Source organism: Marmota flaviventris, chromosome 10, assembly GCF_047511675.1.
Source record: "Marmota flaviventris isolate mMarFla1 chromosome 10, mMarFla1.hap1, whole genome shotgun sequence".
Lineage (NCBI taxonomy): Eukaryota > Metazoa > Chordata > Mammalia > Rodentia > Sciuridae > Marmota > Marmota flaviventris.
Genome location: NC_092507.1, coordinates 110764780 through 110789218, shown reverse-complemented (window position 1 = coordinate 110789218; position 24439 = coordinate 110764780). Strand labels below are relative to the sequence as shown.

The 24439-nt window shown below is 35.3% G+C and overlaps 2 protein-coding genes across 2 annotated transcripts in view; both read left to right on the top strand.

Moving 5' to 3' along the window:
• Positions 1 to 201: 201 nt before the first annotated feature.
• Positions 202 to 12495, top strand: LOC139707408 (zinc finger protein 724-like; the record flags this gene model as incomplete). The annotated part of the gene is made up of 4 exons (XM_071618644.1): positions 202 to 225; positions 828 to 954; positions 11447 to 12145; positions 12308 to 12495. Coding segments are annotated over exons 1-4 (1038 nt in total), but the record flags the coding sequence as incomplete, so codon positions are not given.
• Positions 12496 to 15329: 2834 nt separating this feature from the next.
• LOC139707407 (zinc finger protein 678-like) overlaps positions 15330 to 24439 on the top strand; it is a 19588-nt gene continuing 10478 nt past the window's right edge. Inside the window, exons 1-3 of the mRNA XM_071618643.1 lie at positions 15330 to 15449; positions 20904 to 20999; positions 22570 to 22702. Coding sequence (XP_071474744.1) covers positions 15330 to 15449; positions 20904 to 20999; positions 22570 to 22702 — 349 coding nt within the window. The remainder of the gene's footprint in view (positions 15450 to 20903; positions 21000 to 22569; positions 22703 to 24439) is intronic.

Here is a 24439-nt window from a genome sequence, read left to right as displayed (position 1 = left end):
GTGGTTATCCAAATCTGGAAATGTTAAACTGATGTGTCAGTTTCCTTATTAACTGAGAGATTAACAGTCTATTCACTTAATTTGCTTTTAAATTTTTTTATAACTCTTTGCCATGTAATTCAAGTTGACCCAAGGACCTAAGTGTTTTGTAATAGTTTGATAGTTAAAATTTTTATTCTATTGTTTTAGAAGTGAGTTGTGATGTTGTGGTCTGAAGAAGTAAAAGTAAGGTTTTAAATACAGTACTTGTTTTATGGTATGTGTAAATATGAGAAGATAGACAACTTTGACCATTCAAATAAATATGTGGACTGTTGGATGTTTTTGTGTGTCTTTAGTGATCTCATATGGTCACTGAGGTGACCACTGTTGTATGAGTAAAATTATTACCTATAATTTTGCTATGCATGTCTCAAGTATCATTGCTTTGTTTGTTTGTGCTTCTTTTGAATATTCAATAACTAATTGCTACTATTATTCATCCTTTGGGATTATGTTGGATTTTTTTCCACTTCTTTGCCTCAGTGTTTTACTTCACACATGCTGCTCCCTGGGTTCCATTATACCAACTTTATCCACCAATTTTGCTGCTTCTAACTAATTATTAGGGCTGGGGATATCCCTTAGTTGGTAGAGTGCTTGCCTTGCATACACAAGGCCCTGGGTTCAATCCCCAGCACCACAAAAAAGTATCTTATTGAATGGATGAGGTCACTACTATATGTGAAAGACACTTCTTTTAACTCTCAGTACATTTTTTATTAAATAAATACTATGTCATTAATCATATAATTTATGTGATATGTATTTAGTCATTTTTATTTCAGGAACCATTGACATTAAGTGATGTGATCATTGATTTTTCTGAAGAGGAATGGAAATGCCTGGACCCTTCTCAGCAGACTTTATATGGAGATGTGATGTTAGAGATCTGTAGAAACCTACTCTTTATTGGTGAGCCTAAATTTAAGTCAGAATTTCTAATTCAAAACCAAGGATTATTTTTTTTTAAACTTTGTAGAGTGTCTTATTGCAATTTCTATTCTGCATGAAAAAAGTTTTAGATTCTTATTTTTAGGACAAAGATTGGCATTTGTTTATGTAGAAAAGAAAATGTTGAAGGTTTTTCTTTTTATGTTTAATTTATCTTTTCTAAGTAGTGGTCACAATGTAGAGAATGAAAATGGTTTCAAATTATTTTAGTGTTTTTGTCTGGAAAAAAATGGAAAATAATTGTGTAGAATCTTATGGAGTATTTTCTTTTTCTTTTTTCCTAATGAGGACAACATTAAGAAGACTTCTGTAGTTACCAAGAAAATAACAAAATGTGACACATTTCATTTTCCATCAAAAATTTTTGCTTTCTCAAAGTAATCCTTGGTCACCTTTCTGTCCCCAAAGAAATAACCTTGGGATTTGAAGAGAAAACTGAAAGTAGACATATCAAAGTGGGTAGAAATCAATGAAGCAAAGGGTACAGATAAAAGGTCCAAATGTCAAAGAAGAATTCACATTTTAAAATGTTAATTGATAAGCTAAAATTCAACAGAAATTAGTTTTTTCAAGCCTAGGTTTGTTTCTATTGCAATCAATAAAGAGCATTCCATGCTCTATATTTACCATGCAATCAATTATTTAAGCTCCTTCTTGTCCTCCAGTGATCTCCCTACATTCAAATTAACAAAGTATTGTAGGAAAGTTAAAAAAAAAAAGAAGAAGAAGAAGAAGAAGACACATAGACAAGAGGGAGGAAAGGTGGCATAATGGCAAAGAGGCCAAGCTGCCAAGCTTTATTTGTATCAATAGATTAATTTAGGTCATTGGCATCATGACTACATATTGTTCATTTTATTACTAGGCAGGTTAGAAATTTAGCAACATTATGCACTTTATTCCTCAGTTATATACTAAGTTGCAATGTGCAAACTTAGGAGTTTTGTATAGCTCTCAAGAAATTCCATTGTATAAACTTACTATTATGTAGAGAGTTTCAGGCTCATTGAAACATTGTGCTTGTAAAAAAAGAGAATTCCTTTATTTTCAGGAGCTGTCTTCCAGAGATCATGTTTGAGGCTGATAAGACTCTAGTGCAGAGCCTTTTTGAGCAGAGCATTTTGCCATAGCAGCTTGATATTGCACATGCATTTAATTACATTACTAGTTTCTAGGGAAAATTCCACGGCATTCTAAGTGTGGGAAACAGAGTGCCTGTTACCCCTGACCTAGGAATTTGCTCACCAGAGGAATGATTCTCTGTATATTTCCACAGTCAGAATCCCTACAAAATATTCCACAATGCCTGTGAGGATATGCATAACCTGGCACTTATTTGTATTCGGGGGCTCCCTTGAAAATCTGCTAATTTCCAAATACCTCTAAGTAAAACCATAATATATTAATATTATAGATGAGTTTTTTAAATATAATTTAAATATTTATTCATTCAAAATTTTCTCATCAGAGCTTTATATGAATGCTTATACTGGACAGTCTGTGAATTTATTTTGCTATGTAATGAATAGCAGTAATTCACAATGCCTGCTCCTAGTGGTTATGTAAGTATAGCTGATCAATGTGGTTTAAAGAAGAATTTTCAGGGCTTAGACTATAGTTTAGTGGCAGAGGGCTTGCCTCACACATGTGAGGTACTGTGTTTGATCCTTAGCATACATAAAAATAAGCGGATAAAATAAATGTATTCTGTCCACCTATAACTACAAAATAATTAAAAGAAAGATTTCTATTGTAATACAAATATTCAGAATTTTGTGGGTTACATTACTCTAATTCTTGTGTCTTTTTTGAGTTTCACTCTTTAGACAGCTTCAGTGTTTTCATTATTTTTCTCACAACAGTGATATTGTTTTTATTTTTATATCTATATGTTATGATTAAATAGAAATTATCATAATTTGTCACTTTGGGAAAACATTAGGTGAAATTAGACTGCACTTGAACCATGTGCCAATTTTCAATCAAGTTTTCTATACTTACATGTATAAATATTACCCTTGTTTTATTTATGATTTATATATAGTGCCTTGATTGTTTACCCTGTTCTTGTGCTTCTTCATGTAATATATCTAAATTTTGTTATGTATATATACACACTGCAGATTGAACTCAGAGTTTCTATATATATAAATTTTGTTATATACATGTATATGTACTGCAAATTGAACTCGGAGGTTCTTATAATATTTACATTCATCATCACCCCCTTTTGACTTTTAGACTCTTGGTAAGTGGCTAAAGCTAAAATTTTATTTCCATGGCTCAGCCTTCCAAGTAGCTAGAATTAATGGCATATTCATCATCTCTCTATATATGAATCTGTTCTTTTGTCTAGGAGTAAGATTTTAGCTTTTTAAAGGTACCATAAAGATTTTTACAATTCTTTTAACTTTTATATATTTGTCAAATTTGTAATTGTGATCAAAACTGTGTAACTTTCTTGAATTTACTGTCTTATATATTTTAAATTTACTGGTCAGTAGTGTTCTTTCAAATTTTTTTTGTAACATTTTTTCTAGAAAATTTGGATCAACTAAAAAGTAAGTTCATTTTTCATCCAAACAAGTGCTCCTTTGTCACACTTTTTCATCCCTGATGCTATTCCTTTTGTTCTGTATAGTTGGCTACAGTAGATATCTCTCATAAGTAGAATTACCTGGTTTTTTTTTTTCAATTACTATTTCACTTAACACACTATACTAAAAGTTGACCGTTGTAAATATTATATAATTTCTTATCTTTGAAAAGTTTGAAAACTTTTCATAGTTCATTCCAAATTACCTTCATGTAATTATGTGAAATGATATTCGGTTGGCTTGCCACATTGGTCTCTATTGAATGTTGTTTTAATGAGAATAGATCTGTAAATATATTTTAATTTTACCGTCAAGTTGAGGGCTAATTGATGTACTTTCAGTTTTCTTACTCGGGGCTTTCTCAATTACCCCCAAAATATATTGAATATTGTAGCTTTTATTATTTTTATATCAGGAAGGAGTTTATAAAAAACTTTAATATGTGTAGTTATTGAATTGTTCAAATAACTTATTTGTTTATACAAAAGTAATATTGATTATTTGGTATTACATGGACTGCTTAGATTATTTGGGGTGCTATAGGATTTTTTTTTCTTTTTTCTTTTCTTTTTTTTTTTTTTTTTAGTAGAGGTTCTTTACAATTAAGCCACATCAACAATACTTTTTTGGGAAGAGTACTAGGGATTGATCTCAGGGGCACTTGGTCACTGAGCTACATCTCAAGCCTCATTTTTTATTTTATTTAGAAATATGGTCTCTTTGATTTGCTTAGCACCTTTCTTTTGATGAGGCTGGCTTTGAACTCAAAATCTTGCTGTCAAACTCCCAAGCTGCTTGAAATACAGATGTGTGTTACCATGCCTGGCTGGCAGCTGTTTTTATATTTCTTTTTGTGACGGTGTCTATATAAGTTGCTTAGGGCCTTGTTTAATCACTGAATTTGGCTTTAAACTCATATTCATAAATTTTGACAATCACTTTCACTTTTGTTTTGGAACTTATTGTGTTATGTTAGAAAGCAACTTCAATATTTTAATATCTTTAACATTTGTTTTGTGCTTTTAACCTGATCTCTGTGGAATAATATTCCATACACTATAGAGAAGATTGCCTCTGTAAACCTAATTAGTTTTTAATGCTTTTTGAAGTTTTGGTTTTTTTTTTTTTTAATTCCCTGGGTACTAATGCAATGCTATTTTTTTTTTTTTTTGCATTAATTGGGAATTGATGTTTCCAACTATAGCTTTGTTGCTTTCTATGATGTTGAATTTTTAGTGTGTGTTTTCTTTCTATATATGAAAAATATGTTTGTGTTACAAATATATTCACTATGATTGTATTCCCAGGATTGGTCATATTTATCTTTATATAATAATCTACTTTGTCTCTTATTTATATAGTATTATAATCTTTGCAATTTTGAATGTAATATTTGTCATATCTTTTTGATTTAGTCTTTTTGTGACCTTTTATCTAAAGACAATCTTCTGTAGATTTACATCTGAAATAGTTAACATATTTTTAGGTTTAATCTTGTTAGTCACATTGTGTTCTGATTAGTTTTTTTCAAAATAGTTTATTTGTACTTAAGTTACTGATGAGGAAGAACTTACTTCTGTAGTTTTCAAGTTTTGTTTATTTCTTATAATTTTTTCTACTATTAAAAAACTGCCTTAATTTGTAGTTCATAAATTTTTATAGTGATATTTCATTTTTAACTATTTTTTTATCTTTGATGTTTATTTTGTCATTATTTGGAATTACATAAAAGTACTTAAAAACAGTAGAATAAATTGGAAATAACATTCTTATGTTCTTATGTGAATACACAACCAGTGTAACTCCACAAAATTTACCACCACAAAAATAGGTAGTTATATTTATGAATGTATAATATATGAAGATATGTTCTACTGTCATGTATTACTATAGAAGAAATTTTAAAAGTTTCTTAGTTTGCACTATGTTTCAAACTGAATTAACTTTGGTTTTCTAAGATAATCAGTGTCTTTACATGTGTTGCCATGATTTATTATTGATTTCACACCTGCTTTTCTAACTTATGCTGATTAACAAAGAATTATGATAATTTTCACGCTTTAGTTTTCCAAATTCTATAGTAGAATCAAATATTTTATGTACAACAATGAAAGTAAAATAAAATATATATATATTTTTTTTTTTTTTTTCATTTTTATCATTGCTGTTGTGCAGATTTATTTTATTGGAAAGATTCCATTGATTATTTCTCTTAGAGCAGGCCAAGAAGTAAAGTCATTTTTGAATATGCATATATCTAAAGCCTGTATTTTTCTTAAAGTTTAAAAAATGGTATTGGTGGATAAAGTATTCTAGGTTCATATTTTCTTTTTCTTTCAACACACATACCTTTATGCTCCAATTCTTTTCTGGAAGGCTTTTGCAAAGAAATCAATGGTTAACCATAAAACAATATCATTATAATTAAAATTTCTCTTTTTCTCAGTCATATCAAAATTTTTTCTTGAAGAGTTTCAAAAGTTTGATTATAAATTTATTAACTTGTGTTATTTATTTATTTATTTACTTATTGGTACTGGGGATTTAACTCAGGGACACTCAGTCATTGAGCCACATCACCAGCCTATTTTGTATTTTGTTTAGAGACAGGGTCTCACTGAGGTGCTTCATGCATCACCATTGCTGAGTCTGCCTTTGAACTCATAATCCTCCTGCCTTAGCCTCCCTAGATGCTGGGATTACAGTCATACACTACATTATCCAGCCCTACCTGTGTCTTTTAATTAATTCTAGCCTTTAATATATTCTTCAAATTTCTAATGTATGAGACTGTGTGTGTGTGTGTGTGTGTGTGTGTGTGTGAAATGTGTGTGTGTGGTGCCAGGAATTAAGCCCTACCTTTTGCATGTGAAGTAAACATTCTACCATCTGAGCTGTGTCCCCAGCCTGTGGCATTGTTTTATAAAAAATATTTTTAGTATATAATTTCTGCTTTTTCTGTTGCTATATTTTTTCTGAATTTCTTTCAGTTTTCTACATTGTTATTTATTTTATTAAATATCTTTCAAGTAGTTATTTGGCATTGCTTAGTTATTTAACAGCATCAACTTTTTAACTCTCAATTACTAGTGTTATATTCTTTGTTTGCTTGAGTTGATAATACCCTTTATTATAGGAGCTATTATTTTCATTGAAATTTTTATATATAAAATCTACATCATTAAAGTCATTTTGGAAAATATTTGTAAGTTACAAAGGAAACAAAAATAGGTCATGTGCAATGATATGTCAATGTAATTCCGTATAACTGGGAAGCCGAGGCAGTGGAATGCCAGTTGAAATAAATTTCAGCATCTTTGTGATAAAGTGTCTCAAAAAAAGCATAAATATAGAAGTGTCTTGGATATATTTTAGTGATAGAATACTCCTGTGTTCAATCTTAAGAAACAAAACCCAAAGAGATAACAAATAAGTAAGAGATATTCATTTCCTGCAACATTTGTGTCACAGGTGGAGTCTGAGTATTTTGAAGTGAAGGGCTGTGATTTGATATTGTTGTGGTAATAGTAGTCAGTTTGAATGTTGTCCTCATCTGTGGTGCTATAAATTTTTAAGATGATTTTCAAAGTTTTCACAACTTTTGTCAGTGTATTCTAGTAAACTCTGTATAGTTCTTGAGTAAAAGTGGCTTTGAATTATACTGTTCTCTAACTATCCCCCCAACTTTATAAAATTTTATATATTTGCAGAGTATATTCATCATAGTGTAGTAAGCGGAATAACTTGCTATTTTAATTTTTTTTTCAGGTATGACTTCTAATCAAAACCAAGAATTTTCAGGAGAGCAAGAAATAAAATGTTTTTTGCAAAACTTGATAAAGAGAAGGTATGTATAACAAGACAGGTAATGCTTAATTTTAAATAAGGAATAGAAATTGAAAGAGAAGGAAATTATAAAAATTCTTTAAATGAAGAAAAAAACATGAAAATTATTTATACAGAAAATTACACAAAATTACACAAAAATGCTCCAAATTTATTTATCCAAGCATTCATCAGGTTATATTATTATAAACATCTCAAAAGATTGACTGCTCAAATGTGCCAGTCACTTTTTATTTTTTTTAAAACTTTTAATTACATTATTGTAATCGTAAACTTTTTACTACTTTGTATTCTGTGTAAAAAAAATTTACAATTCAAAATATTTTCAAATTAAAAAACTTATCAAATTACATATATATGTGATATTTGCAAGCCATTATGAAGCTGCACCTTAACAATATCTTCAGGAAAATAAAGATTCAACCAGTTTGCTCAGCTTTAGAAATAGGCAAGTTTTTTAAATTTAATTTTATTTTTTTTATTAGCTACACATGGCATTACAATGATCTTGGCAATTCATATATTTGAATCATTGGGGTATAATTTCTCATTTTTCTAATCGTACAGATTGCAGAATCACACTGGTCATAGAATCACCTATATACCTACAGCAATCATAAGGTCTATTCTATTCTGCTGCCTTTCCTATCCCCCCTACTCCTCCCCTCCCCTCCCATCGTTTCTCTCTATCTAATCTAATGTGCCACACTTTTTTTTCTTTTTCTCATCACAACATCATACATGTATTCTGTATAACGATGAGGTTCTTCTTCCATCTTCAGTGCAACTCCCCCACTCCCTCTTTTTCCCTCCCACCTCTCTTCCCTATTTAGTGGTAGTCTTCTTCTCATGCTCTTCCTCCCTATCCCATTTTGAGTCACCCCCCTTATATCATAGAAGACATTCGGCATTTGTTTTTCTAGGGATTGGCTAACTTTACTTAGCATAATCTGCTCTAATGCCATCCATTTCCCTGCAAATGCCATGATCTTGTTATATTTTAGTGCTGAGTAATATTCCATTGTGTATAAATGCCACATTTTTAATCCATTCATCTATTGAAGGGCATTTAGGTTGGTTCCACATTCTAACTATTGTGAATTGTGCTCTATAAACATTGATGTTGCTGTGTCCCTGTAGTATGCTCTTTATAGGTCTTTTGGGTATAGTCTGAGAAGGGGAATAGCTGCGTCAAATGGTGGTTCCATTCCCAGCTTTCCAAGGAATCTCCATACTGCTTTCCAAATTGGCTGCACCAATTTGCAGTCCCACCAGCAATGTATGAGTGTACCTATTTCCCCGCATCCTCACCAGCACTTATTGTTGTTTGACTTCATAATGGCTGCCATTCTTATTGGAGTGAGATGGTATCTTAGAGTAGTTTTAATTTGTATTTCTCTGATTGATAGAGATGGTGAGCATTTTTTCATGTATTTGTTGATTGATTGTATATCCTCTTCTGAGTAGTGTCTGTTCAAGTCCTTGGCCCACTTGTTGATTGGGTTATCTACTTTTTTGTTGTTTAACTTTTTCAGTTCTTTGTATACTCTAGAGATTAGAGCTCTATCTGATATTTGAGGGGTAAAAATTTGTTCCCAGGATGTAGGCTCCCTATTCACTTCACATATTGTTTCTTTTGCTGAGAAAAAACTTTTTAGTTTGGGTTCGTTCCATTTGTTGATTCTTGGTTTTAAGCCTTGTGCTATAGGTGTCTTATTAAGGAATTTGGGGCCTGCCCCCATGGGATGAAGATTAGGGTCAACTTTATCTTCTATTAGATGCAGAGTCTCTGGTTTGATTCCTAGCTCCTTGATCCATTGTGAGTTGACTTTTGTGCATGGTGAGAGAAAGGGTTTCAATTTCATTTTGTTGCATATGGATTTCCAGTTCTCCCAGCACCATTTGTTGAAGATGCTATTCTTTCTCCATTGCATGTTTTTAGCACCTTTGTCAAATACAAGGTAGTTGTAATTTTGTGGATTTGTCTCTGTGTCCTCTATTTTGTACCATTGAACTACCAGCCTGTTTTCCTGCCAATACCATGATGTTTTTGTTACTATTGCTCTATAGTATAGTTTAAAATCTGGAATTGCGATACCACCAGTTTCACTCTTCCTGCTTAGAATTACTTTAGCAATTCTGGGTCTTTTATTTTTCCAGATGAATTTCATGATTGCTTTTTCTATTTCTGCAAGGAATGTCATTGGGATTTTGATGGGAATTGCATTGAATCTGTAAAGTGCTTTTGGTAATATGGCCATTTTAATAATATTAATTCTACCAATCCATGAGCAAGGTAAATCCTTCCATCTTCTATGGTCTTATTCTATTTCTTTCTTCAGGGATCTGTAGTTTTCATTGTATAGACCTTTCACCTCTTTTGTTAGGTTGATTCCCAGGTTTTTTGTTTGTTTGTTTGTTTGTTTTTTGAGGATATTGTGAATGGAGTAGTTGTCCTTATTTCCATTTCAGAGAATTTGTCACTGATATACAGGAATGCCTTTGATTTATTGGTATTGATTTTATATCCTGCCACTTTGCTGAATTCATTTACTAGTTCTAGAAGTTTCTTGGTTGAACTTTTTGGGTCCTCTAGGGATCATGTCATGGGCAAATAGTGCTAATTTAAGTTCTTCTTTTCCTATATTTATGCCTTTAATTTCTTTTGTCTGTCTAATTGTTCTGGCTAGTGTTTCAAGAACTATGTTGAATAGAAGTGGTGAGAGAGGGCATGCCTGTCTCATTCCGTATTTTAAAGGGAATACCTTCAATTTTTCTCCATTTAGAACGATGCTGGCCTGAGGCTTAGCATATATAGCTTTTACCATGTTGAGGTAATTTCCTGTTATCCCTAATTTTTCTAGTGTTTTGAACATAAAGGGATGCTGTATTTAGAAATAGGCATTTTAATGAAAAAAATCAATACAGTAATAAAATGCTTAAAAATCAATTATGTTTTAAAACTTTCAATAATCTCTACATGAGTGCACATTAGATAAATGTCTACAGATCGATAATATAAAATTGCAGTATTCTAATCTGTCTTTATTATGAAGTAATAAGGACTTGATTTTCTATACAATATAGACAAATTGTCTTATCATTTAAGGCATAGCAGATGTAGATACTTGGAGAGACCTCTATATTTGTGATAAATCTTTCAATATCTATAGACATGTTTCTACCCTAGGTAATTTGCAGTACATTTGTTTTTGGTGTAATACAATATTAATTCTGTAAAACTCATTAAAATTTACTTCTTATTTAAATCCTAGAAAACACCCATATGATCATTTTAAAGAGCTTTACAGTGGTAAAAGTGAGAAAGATTTTAACCCATGCCCCAAATTTATTTATCCAAGCATTCATAACCAAAAAACAAATTACAGATACAAGGTATGTGAAAGCACTTTTAGTAAAGCTGCAAGCATTCCTGAACACCAGAGAATTAATATTGGAGGGAATCCCTACAAGTTACAAAAATATGTAAAAGCATTTAAAGATTCCTCAATTGTATATCAGAGCAGTGATAAAGCCTCCATAAGTAAAGGATGTAGAAAACATTTTACTCAAAATTTATCCATTACTAAAATCCACAGGCTTTACAGTGAAGATAAACCTTACAAATATAAGAAATGGGAAAATGTCTTTAAGTGTTGTTCAAGCATTTTTAAAAACTACAGTAATCATAGTGTAGAGAAAATCTGGAAATATAAGGAATGTGGCAAAGCTTTTAATCAAAAATCATACCTTAGGGGCTGGGGATGTGGCTCAAGTGGTAACACGCTCACCTGGCATGCGCTGCATGCTGGGTTTGATCGTCAGCACCACATAAAATAAAATAAAGGTGTTGTGTCCCCCGAAAACTGAAAAATAAATATTAAAAAAATATTCTCTCTCTCTCTCTCTCTCTCTCTCTCTCTCTCTCTCTCTCTCTCTCTCTCTCTCTCTCTCTCTCTCTCTAAAAAAAAAATCATACCTTAGTATACAACAGAAAATTCATACTGGAGAAAAGCCATACCAATGTAAAGAATGTGGAAAAGCTTTTAATCAAAGATCAAGCCTTACTCAACACCAGAGAATTCATACTGGGGAGAAACCATACAAATGTAAAGAATGTGCCAAAGCTTTTAATAAAAAATCACACCTTATTCAACACCAGATAATTCATACTGCAGAGAAACCTTACAAATGTAAAGAATGTGACAAAGCTTTTAATCAAAAATCACGCCTTACTCAACATCAGAAAATTCATAATGGAGAAAACCCATACAAATGTAAAATATGTGGCAAAGCTTTTAGTGGAAACTCAGGACTTATTATTCACCAGCTAATTCATACTGGTGAAAAGCCATACAAATGTAAAGAATGTGGCAAAGCTTTTAATCAAAAATCATACCTTACTCAACACCAGAGAATTCATGCTGGGGAGAAACCATACAAATGTAAACAATGTGGAAAAGCCTTTAATCAAAAATCAAACCTTAGTAAACACCAGAAAATACATACTGGGGAGAAGCCATACAAATGTAAAGAATGTGACAAAGCTTTTAATCAAAAGTCAAGCCTTACTCAACACCAGATAATTCATAATGGAGAAAAGCCATACAATTGTAAAGAATGTGGCAAAGCATTTAATCAAAAATCAAATCTTAGTAAACACCAGAAAATTCATACTGGGGAGAAGCCATACAAATGTAAAGAATGTGGTAAAGCTTTTAATCAAAATTCATATCTTACTAAACACCAAAGTATTCACACTGGAGAAAAGCCATACAAATGTAAAGAATGTAGCAAAACTTTTAATCGAAGAGTATACTTTATACAACACCAGAGAATTCATACTAGGGAGAAAACATACAAATGTAAAGAATGTGGCAAAGCTTTTAATCAAAAATCACACCTTACTCAACACCAGAGAATTCATACTGGGGAGAAACCATACAAATGTAAAGAATGTGGCAAAGCTTTTAATCAAAATTCATGCCTTACTCAACACCAGATAATTCATACTGGAGAGAAGCCATACAAATGTAAAGAATGTGGCAAAGCTTTTAATCAAAAATCAAACCTTACTCAACACCAGAAAATTCATACTGGGGAGAAGTCATACAAATGTAAAGAATGTGGCAAAGCTTTTAATAAAAATGCATACCTAAAACACCAGATAATTCATACTGGAGAAAAGCCATACAGATGTAAAGAATGTGGCAAAGCTTTTAATCAAAAATCAAACCTTACTAAACACCAGATAATTCATACTGGAGAAAAGCCATACAAATGTAAAGAATGTGGCAAAGCTTTTAATGAAAAAATCAAGCCTTAGTAAACATCAGACAATTCATACTGGGGAGAAACCATATAAATGTCAGTAATGTGGCAAAGCTTTTAATTGAAGATCATTCCTTAGTGAACCCCAGAGACTTCAGATGGTAGAAAAGCCATACAAAGGCAAATACTGTGGCAAAGCTTTTAATCAAAGATCATGCCTTATTCAACAACAGAGAATTAATACTGGGGAAAAGTTATACAAGTGTAAAGAATATGGCAAAGCTTTTTATCAAAGATCACACATTTCTCAACACAAAAGAATTCATAGTGTGGAGAAACCACACAAATGCAAAGAATGTGGCAAAGCTATTTCAATTAGAAAAAGTCTCATTGTTCACCAAAAAATTCATACTAGATAAGAGCCATATAAATGTAAGGAATGTGGCAAAGTGTTAAGTATGCTTCAAGTGTTACCACGCAACAGATGATTCATACTTCAAACCATCCTCACACACCTATAGACTGTAAAAGTCATTTTTTGTGGGATCACACCTTATTGGTCACCAGAAACTTCAGACTGGAAAGAAAAATTACAGTTGCCCGGAGATAGTTTTGAAGAGCTGACTGCATGAAACCCCACACTGGCCCAACCAGCCATGACCCAGGAGCCCATGGAAGTGAGCAGGGAGCACAGTTGGAACCTTGGCCCTCTTTCCTCCTGTGAACCTCTCCAGGTTCACTTGCCCCTTCCTCAATCACTCTGTATTGATTGAATTAAAATAATCTTTTTTTCAAAAGCTATGTTCGAACTTAAAGGCCACTTTTGTACCAAACCAACACATTAATAAAACTATCCTATGACTAAAGTCTATGATCACATCAAAGTTTTTTTCCATAACCTCAGATGGATAGGATGGTCGTTTGTCAATATTTATTTATAAAATATATTTATTTATTTTTGTACTACACCAGGGATTGAATTCAGGGGCACTCAACCACTAAGCCACATCACAGCCTTATTGTATTTCTTTAGAGACACAATTTTAATGAGTTGCCTAGGGCCTCACTTTTGTTAAGGCTGGATTTGAACTTGTGATTCTCCTGCATCAGCCTCCCGAGCTACATGGATGAGAGGCATGCACCACTAACTACATCCAGAAGTCAATGTCTCTTGCTCTGCAGTTAGATACAAAATTTTACTCAGATTTTAGTGTCCATAAAAACATTCAAAAGTTGTTTTTGTCACACTTCAGGCATCAGATTCTGGCTTTTAAAATGTCCTGCATGATACAATTTAGCTTTCTACATCAAATGCAGAGTTTACAAGTTTGAAACCAGATGACTGAGAAACAAAGATATTGAACAGGAAAATGCAACACATCCTGTTGTTAAATCCACACATGTAGTGGGTTTGAATGATTACACTGAATAGACACCAGGAGTCCTGTCCATGACCCCTGAGGCCCCTGAGCCTCCAGAGGGTCTGCACAAATGAGAATAAAGCACACTACCCTTCACCCACCCCTAAACATACTATATAGCATTTACTAGACAGACCAGGGGAAGCACTGTGTGTCTTTGTATCCAATGTGTGTCTTTGTATCCAATGTGTGGCTCTGCTTGCATATATATGACATCTGTTTTAGAGAACACTGATCCAGTACCTGATGAAACATAGCTGCCCTTTTTTTTCTCTTAAAAGAATACCACAGCCCTGCACACTTTACAAATCCATAATGTTGTTACATTTGGAAAAAAAATAAGAATGGTTAAAAAAAAATGGTGTCAATGAAAAGCATTTGAACTGATGAGTCCATCCTACCAGCAACTCTTATAAGGTACCGTTGTGTCACTCAGAAAAATGCAGGTCCATCCCCAGCCACACTGTGAAAGCTCAGATGGTGAAACCTTTCCCTGGACTCAACCTTGGCTCAGCCTTCAACGTGCTTCTTCCCAGGGAATGGTGGTTTTGACAGTTAATAAAGTATGAGAAAATCTCTTCCACTGCAGTACTTCAGATTCTCTCAGGATTCTGGAAGACTCAGTCTTCAGCTAGGCACAGTGGTACACACTTGTCATCCAAGCAGCAGGGGAGGGTGAGGAAGAAGGACCACAGGTTCAAATTCATCCTCAGCAATTTCACAAGAATCTAAGCAACTTAGGAAGATCATAACTCTAAAAAAGATTTGGGGATATGGCTCAGTGGTAAAGAGCACCTTGGTTTAATCTTATGTACAAAAAAAAAAAAGGAAAAAAAAAGACAAAGAGACTCAGGTTCTGTGGTAGTCAGACTCAGTATTTGCTGTGTGTCAGTCTGGACAATTGCATCATTTAAAAAGTTTTTTTTTTTTTTCAAATGATAATAGCTATAGTTACTGAGTGGTCACCATAGTGCTATAAAGCACAGATACCTCCACTGACTTTTGCTGTAACAGAAATATCTGCATGATAATCTCACAATATTAAGATGGTGCCTTTGTTGATGGTGGTTTTATTTGATAGCCTCTGGTCAATTACTCTCTCACAATAGGTGTGCATTAAACCCCCTGCAAGTCCTACTAACCCAGACTCTGTGAGCAGTAGCAGACCCTGAACAGACCCCAAGTAGACACAGAGACATCCATGCAAACTCCACTGCAGGTGTGGACTAAGCTTCGTGCCCCACTGCTCAGAGTTCTCAGCCATGGCAGTGGTCACACCCAGTGGACATTGGGCCTTCTAGAGGCATTTCTGATTTTCAAGGTAGGGAATAGGATTACTAAACATCATCACGATGGGCAAGCCCCTTACCAAAAACAAGTCTTTGGTCTCTAAGTTTAACCATGCTAAGGCTCAGGAACCCTGGGTAGATCATATATTTCACACAAAAAAGAACTAGTATTTTTCTAATTTATTATTTTCTCTCCAGTGCTTTAAGCACAGTTATTGTCTCCCAGTAGGTGAGGAAGGGAGGGAAGAAACAAAAGAAGGAGCAGAGGGAGACACACAGCATATTATCAGAAGAAACCTAAAGCCTGCAAGCAGGAGAATTATTAATTTGGGCCTCATTGTGGTGCTACTAAACCTCTGTCAAAGAGTTCTACCATCCTTCCCAAAGCTTACCAGTCCCAGGTCAGTCTATCAATGCCGAGACTGATGCCCCTGCTTGAACAACAGGCAAGATTCTTCCTAAGCAGGAACCCCATTGAGTAAGTAGTCTTTCTACCTCTTCTATCCCAAGAATGCACATTGGGTCATTGAACATTTCACCTGCATTCACACGTACACACACACACACACACACACATACACACACACACAAATATGCAAGCCATCAGAATCTGCAGCCCCATGCTGGAGGTGGTGGCCTGGGACATAATCTTGCCACCTACAAAGAAAACCTTTCACTTCTGATCCTGCACATTCCTGAGTGTTCTGTGCAGTGCTTCACTTTCCCCTTCCAAAGTGCCATCTGAGAGAATAAACCTCCAGTGAGATGCAATGCCATGCAAATCCAGGCCACTGTCCTCTCTACCTGGGTAGTATGTCCTTGTCCCAAACATCCTGAGCTCACCCCAGACAGGTATCACCTGGTGACAAATGGAGGATCAAAGGACAGAGGAGAGATTGTTGACTGGCATCAGAATTCTCTGCTCTGCTGGCCAAGCTTTATGCCTCACCAGAAGATACTCCATTAAAACAAGGAGTCTTGCTGCTCTGTAGTCACCCACAAGGCTGCTTAGGTCCCATGAAGCATGTGACCTAGAAGATTATAAACACAGACCCTTGCCTGAGGGAGCAGAGAGCAGGCTGCTAGAAACACCTAGAGAGTCACTGTCTTTTTTTGTGGAAATAAACAGTATTTGTGTTACCAAGGCCTTTTTCTATTGGGACTCTCTTTCTTTGACAATGGTGCTTTGCTGACCATGAAGGGAATGACTTCTTAGATTGCTTGTGTGTGTGTGGGTGGGTGGGTGTATGTTGGGGCAGAGGAAGGTACTGGGGATTTAACTAAGGAGCATTGTACAGTTGTTCTACTATACCTGAACAAGATCCCTATATGTGTTTTTTAAAATTTTACTGTGAGACAGGGTCTCTCTAAAATGCTCAGGCTGGCCTTGAGCTTGCAGTTCACCAGTTTTAGTCCCCTGAGTCACTTGGTTTACAGGCATGTACCACTACCCAGGCACGGACCACTGCACCCAGTCATGACCTTTTGGAGAGAGCTAATTCTTAGCGATAGTTAGCCAAATCCCCAAGTTGTTCACCTTGTGCAAATTAAACAATATAATTTCCATACCACCACTATCCACACTATTGTGCTCCTACCATCCAAGGCCAGTTTTTGTTTGATCTAATCACAGCATGTCAGATACCAGAATACCAGAGATGATCCATGCCCCCTAAAGCTAACTAAAATTATAACATACTAACCCTAAATTCACTTATGCTGTCTCATCTTCCTGCACAAATACAGGAAAGTCTCTTTCCCATGTTCTCCATCACCTTCCACATGCTCATCTCCTGACCAACCCTGAAGCTTCCCAAATGGCTCTGCACTTCTGCTTATGGAAAACTGTAGATCTCTGTGACAGTCCATGTGTTTATGTGAGTCTCCCATACCTGATTAAAACAAACCCAAGGCACTCTTACTACAATGTCAAACATATACAGCTTCTCAAAAGGGCCAGGGCAACTGTGTCTGTAACCTGCACTCCTGGGTTTTAGTCATGGGGAGGCACCCAAGCCCCTGCTTTCTGTTAAGCCCTCCCATCTTAGTGCTGGGAAACACAAAGGGCTGCCAGAAGTGGGAGGGAAGGAGGAGCACTGCTCCTGGGATGTGGGAATTGTGCAAGCACTGTTCCTGTTGCATACAGTCTCTTCTGCCATGGATGAAAATGTGGGTTGCAGAAGAGGCACAGGAGCAGATAAAGGCCACAATAGTCTGGAGTAGAGCTAGACTTGGACTCAAGATTCAAATTCGAGTTATCTTCCCACCTTCTCATTTACCTTCTCAATCAACACTTTAAAGCATCAAAGAAGGCAGGCCATATGTTCTGGGTGTTCATAAAAGCATAATATACTTTTCATGAGAAGAAAATATCCTGTCTCCACTTTCCTCCTCCAGATTGGTATTATTAGGGCCTGTGACCATAGCTCTGCCACCACCAGGACTTCAGGCTGTGGAGAAATAGTCAGCCTCTCGTGTATGGGGAGGAGACCTGTATCATTCTGAAAAAAAATTCTATTAAAATCCTATAGCCATTGCTCCCTGTAGTCAAAGACTCTGGCTTCATATCACTTCCTGGTATCTGCAGTAAAATCTGCCTCAGTGAGGAACACTTCAGGGACTCTGATGGGAGCAACAAAGAGAAGCCAGATCCACCTGCAAAGCACCCACCACTAGCAAAGAAAAAAAAAAAAATAAACAAACACACACACTCTTGCCATCTAGTGGTCTTATCCGGCTTATGGGGATATGCACATTGTGGTCCACTATCTTCATTTAAGAAAACCATGGTCCACCCATTCATGGTTACAGTGCAGTATCATGGCCTTTAGAGATTTTTTTTAACTTTTAAAAATATGTTTTTAGTTTTAGGTGGACACAAAATTTTTATTTTATTTCTATATGGTGCTGAGGATCAAACCCAGTGCCTCATGCATGATAGGAGAACACTTTTCCACTGAGCCAAAACTTCAGCCCCCTTTAATCTTCTTAAACAACAGATTGGGTATTGCTTTCTTCTCTGGAAGAGAAATAAAGATCAAAACATTTACAGGGATTTGACTATTAGCTGTGGGTGGTGTTGTTGAGGGTCTAAATGGAGATATTGCAACAGGATTCCCTGAAGATCTGAGCAGTTGGGTTCCATACACCCAGCCCCTTGGATCTCAGGGTCTGTACATCAGGGCTGGAACTAGACAATTTTAGATGCAGGTTAGTGAGGTGTAACTTATTGAGACCATAATATTTTTTTATAAAGTAGTAAAAAAAAAAACAAAACAAAACAAAAAAAAACACCTTGTTCTTGGAGGAGAGACCAAATCAGGGCATAGATTCTCAGCCCCAAGCATGCAACTAAATGGATTATGAAAATTAAGATTTGTGAGCCACTCTGAGTCTCATCTAGTAAGGCTGGGATGAAGCCTGAAAATCCACATTTCTATCCAGTTCTCTGGTGAAACATATTTTTCTGGGGCCCAGTCTTTGGGACCAAGGATCAATCATACTATGACTTGGGCTAAACTACTTCTTAATAAATGATAGAGGACAGATGTGAGTGGTGGTACCCTGAGGTTCAGGGAATAATTCTATAAAGTGGGCCCACTGTGTTGACCCCCACACACTTTCCTTTTCACAAAGAAATTAACCTGCATCCCTGCCTGACTTAAATGGAGAGGGTATGTCACATTCTTCATTGAACTATCTGTTATCTGCAGGAGAAAATCAGTCGAGAAATAATGTCCATAAGAGAAACCCACATTACCTTGAAGAAGGGAATTTCTGTGACTCTCTTCACATACCAGATTCTGAAAACCAGGGAGATAAAGATATTTGTTTATAACTCTAAAATCTGCAAGAATTTATGCTTAAGAATCCAATGAGAAAAATTTAAAGCATTCCCTCTAAATTTCAAAAAAAGTAAAAGGATGCCCTTTTTTGCCACTTCTATTCAACATCCTCCTTGAAATGCTATCCAAAACAATTAGAAGAAAGAATTAAAGATAAATGAATAGAAAAAGAGGAACTTAAACTATCACTGTTTGCTAATGACATGCTTCTATATTTAGAATATCCACCATGCGGCCTGCGCAATGGTTTCATTAATGAGGTTCTTGGCATAAAGTTAGGTAGAAGAGATCAAAATAAAACACACAGACTCAGTTACCTTATTTCTATTGCCAGGTCCAGACGGCTCCCCTCTCTGGCTCCGACCTCTAACTGCCCAGCAGGGCAGCAAGGATTACTCAGGGCTAGCAGGAGAGAGAGAGAGAGTAAACATGCCAGGGAGTAGCCTTTTATTGGGGAACAAGAAATTCAGAGGATAATTCCATCCAATGAAGGTTGAGGGGGGGGGCTGCACTCCAAGGTCAGGGTCAGTGATTGGGCCCCCAGGGTCAGTGGTCAGTCACACCCCCACACGGACGGGTTCTCTCATCAGGAGAGGGCCAGGAAAATTCCGACACAGCCAGAAGCCTCAGACCCAAACCGGGAGTCACCCAGTCACGTGTGAGAATGGCTTCCCACAAGAATATCCAAAAAATTTCACCTGAAAACTTCCTTGACTGATAAATAAATTTAGCAAAAGAACACAATATAAAATAAACACCCATAAACCAAATGCATTTCTATACTTAAGCATAGTATAATTAGAATAATTATGAATCATTTTTTTTAAATTAACACAATATCTTTATTTTATTTTTTGTGGTACTGAGGATCGAACACAGTTCTTCACATGTGTGAGGCAAACACTTTACTGATGAGCTATAGACCCAGCCTCAAATAATTATGAATCATAAATAGGAATTCCTATGCTTGTATAATTTTACCAAAATAAATTCTATGTCATATTTAATTAAGAAGAACAACTAAAATAAAATAAATTTAAAAATAGTGAATAGGAACATAGAACGAAATTGATAGCATCATAGTGTGATGATGAAATGTCTTTAGGTTTATTCCACAATTTTCTGAATCTCTCCCCAAGTGGAGTCTGCTAAAGGTGTTCAGGCCTGAAAATAATTAGGTAAAAGTTCAGGATGCTGCAAAGAGGAGCAGAAGGGACTGCACACCTGCTGCATTGATATGCAGGTGAAGGGATCCAAGGGAGCAGGGAATCTCAAGACAGCCCACATTTAACTAGGGCAGAGAGGAGCAGGGTGCCTGGTTATGTATTTATTTATTGGCAAGTATATGGAGTTATTCATAGAATTAGAAAAATCTAGAATTAGTTTTCTTGGATTCACAATGAAAGCCAAATATTCTTTTTATTCCTTGAAGAGAGAGTCCCTTGACCCCTCTTAACAGTAAGTCTTGTCTGTAATATGTGATGTTTTTGCACCCTTGATATTTGGGGAGCAAGATACAGAACTCTGTTTTGAATCAGATCTGCTCTATTTGCATCAAAACAAGCAGCCAGAGGTGGGCAGTTAGTAATGCTGTTTTGTTTTTGTTGTTGTTTTGTTTTGATTTGTTTTTGTTTTGTAAAGTTCAGAGTATCCAGCTGCAATTATGGATGCACCTCTGGGCAGAGTATTTTTGACTTTTGTAGAAAGGCAGGTGAGCACCCAGGTCCCAAGATCCAGGTGAGTGGCGGGAGCCAGACAGAATGCCCAGGTTTGCTTTGGTCTGTGCAAACTGCCATCATGTGGCCACCACAGGTATTTCTCTCAAAAAAATGCCTCACCAGAGAGCAAGGGAGCCCAGGGACAGCTGGGTTATACACATGTCTGTGCTCTATGATGTCTCTTCTGTTCTGATCTTCTTATTCTGCCTCCAGATTAAAGTCAGAAAAAAAATCAAGCTCTAATGTTGCCATCCAGGTCCAAGTCTACTCTAGGGCACCTGCCACACCTGCTGGAAGCCTTCACCAAAGTGTGCACACATCATTGTCAGGGTTTATTGGGGAATTAATATTTCTTTTCTGTTGCTACTGTTTTTGTTTTAGCTCCCTGCCCCAGGTAGCCCATGTACCAGTCAACTCCACTGGCCTTATAGTCCTTTTACAAGATGTATTGACAACTTCCCAAGAGACTAAAAGACCACATCCATTTGTGTATTTTTACACAGATAAAAAGATAAAAATTCAGCACTCTAAAGAATGTTTTGTGGTGGTCTTATTATAGGAAGTGGCCAAGGTAATGAAACTTTGAAGGATCAACCTCAATTTCTCAGCATTAGTACCAAACTTAGAACTCTGATAACCAGGCACACACATCCCAGAGAGGGTGCATTATTCAGCTCATTTAAATGGAGATGCACAAAATAAATATGTTTTTATGATGTATACAAACTTCCAGGGTTCTAGGCACAAAAATGTCCTGAGAATATTTACATGTTGTCTCAGCCTTCACACCAGGATCTATGACTATTTATCAGGAGGTATTTACAGGTAAAAGAGAGCAGTCCAGAGAAGAGCAATCCAGGCAACTCCTTATCTTGGATCACAGCAGGAAAATCTTTTGACCTTCCCCTTCTGTGTGTGTGTGTGTGGGGGGGAGGGTAGTAATTGTGGGCACCTAAAATGGCAGAATTAGTTATCAAGACATATGTGGTAGGATGGATATTTAAATATTGGATTCTAGTTTTTCTACTGAAATAATTATGCAAAGACCTTATTCTGTAATCCAATGTATGGAGGCCTATGCATATATTCATCTATTTCTAATCTGTGTATAAAAATTTTCAGTGGAAGAGACTCCTGTGGAAACAGCCATGATGGTTATGTTAATTGTTGTCCTACATGTAAGACAAAGTCTTTGCAGAGTTTCTTGTAGACCATCCAAAAGCTACATTTTAATTCTGTCTCCTGTGGAAAGAGCAAGTGCACCACAAAACTCACAATGATATCTGTGGTCTGAGGTTAGCTGAGCCTTCTGGAGAATTGTCTCCACAGGAAAAACCTGGAGATGGCCAGAATATGCCAGAACAAATCCCCAAAATGGGGACTTCTCTAAACTTTTAGAACTTTACCACTTGAATGACCTACATGCCCTTTCCAAAATAATCTGGACTGTATTATTTCTCCTGACAACATAATAGGTGTGATATTCATATTACATACATGTAGAAATAACAGAAAAATCATTTTCACATCATTGTCAGTATTTGTTGGCCACTGAATATTTATTTTGTGATGTTACTTTTTTCTTTTAGCCACCTGCCCCAGGTAGCCCATGTACCAGTCAACTCCATTGGCCTCCTAGTTCTTTTACAAAACTTATATACAAACATCCTTACCAGGAAAGTTTTGACACAAAGAGAAGTGAGAATTACACTAATGAAGGAGGTAAAATAGTATATATTTTGTATTACTGTGCCATACCATAAATCTCTATATCCCCATCAGGTCAGGAGCTGTGTTTTTGCATACCTTAAGAATATTATAGTAAGAAATGTCTTTTCTTGTAGCAGGTCAGTCTTTCAATGCTGTTGAAAGGTGATGTGATCCAATTGTATATTCATTCAGCCAGGGGGCAGGGACAGTGTATGTGTGTCCAAATGGGCTGCATTAGTTTCACAGGACTGTTGTAAGACAATGCACAGATGGGGTAACACAGAAATTTATTTGTCCTAATTCTAGAATTTGTATATCAAGGTAATTGCTGGAATGATTTCCTTTGAGGTGCACTCTTTGACATGTAGATTGCCATCTTCTGTCTCCATGTTTGCATGACTTTTTCCTGGGCTTCTCTGTGTCCTTAGAATTTAAGTTGCTCTAAACATTAAAGTTTCAGACACAATTGATTATACTTGCTGGGACCATTTGCATATTAAGTGACCTAATTAAGACTTCCAATGATTTGAAAAGAATATCCTCACTTAATAGTCCTAACTCAGTCTTTAATAAAGAGCTGTTTTGAGAATAGCTTGGTTGTTTTTCAGCCAGTGCCCATGTGATATTATTCTTCAGTATGTGGCATACCCTGAACCTAAAAACACTTGCCTTCTCTTTGCAGCCCATTGTTCCATTCTTTGATAGATGTTTAGGTGTCACTCTTATCCCTGAATTGTGTCTAGCTTCTAGTACTGATTTGACCAGGCCTGTTCTTTACTTGTACAGCTGTGGGCTTTCCCTCCTTTTTTATTGAGCTGTGTTGGATATTACTTTCTCTAATGACAAAACAGTGATCACTGCTTATTTCTCTTTGATTTTTTTTATCTTATCATGACAGTTTTATTTACTTTTGTCTAATAGTAGCAATCTATTACAGAATCATCACTTTGTGATTAGTTAAGCATTATTTCAAGGTGTACTTGCCTATCTCACATTCAAGATATTTGTATAATGCTAGACAGGTTTTCTTCATTTGGAGATTTATGTAGTTAACAAGAATATTTGGTATATATTTTAAAACTAGTTATATGTAATCTAAAGACAATATTCTGAACATAAATGTGTCAATGATGAAAATTTCCAAAAGAATCATGGAGTGATATAAGCTTGGGGTAAAATATATTTATGCTGCCAAGTGGCTGCAATTATGTAAAGATTTATGAAGAATTTTTTGTAAGTGTATGAAGAAGTTTTTTTGTTTTGTTTTGTTTTTCTAAAGAGATATTTCTAAGACAATTGCTAAATAGATATTAATTGAAATTATGAAAGTAATTGTGGCATAACCTTTTTTTTTCCTCCCCTAACTAAAACCTATGGAATCTCCTCTTTAAGCCCAGTTTTTTCATTTGTCCACCTACGCCTAAAAAAAAATACTGTTTTAATGTGTAGACTATTTTTAAGCTTATTTAGCAACTATTTATACTTTTGTTATTAAAACAGGGATACAAACCTGAAAAATATGTAAAAGTCATATTTAAAAATTCTAAAGTTACTAATGACCTTAGAAAATGTGATAACTGCTATCACTTTTTATTTGTTTTATGAAAAGAATTTAGATATTCACTTTATATTTATTTTAATCATTACAGATGCTTTTCAAGTTTGGGTGAAACAAAAAAAAATGAAAAATAAATATCTCATTATCTTAAGAAATTGTTAGGCTGAGCAAATGTTAGTGCAGAGTTTTAT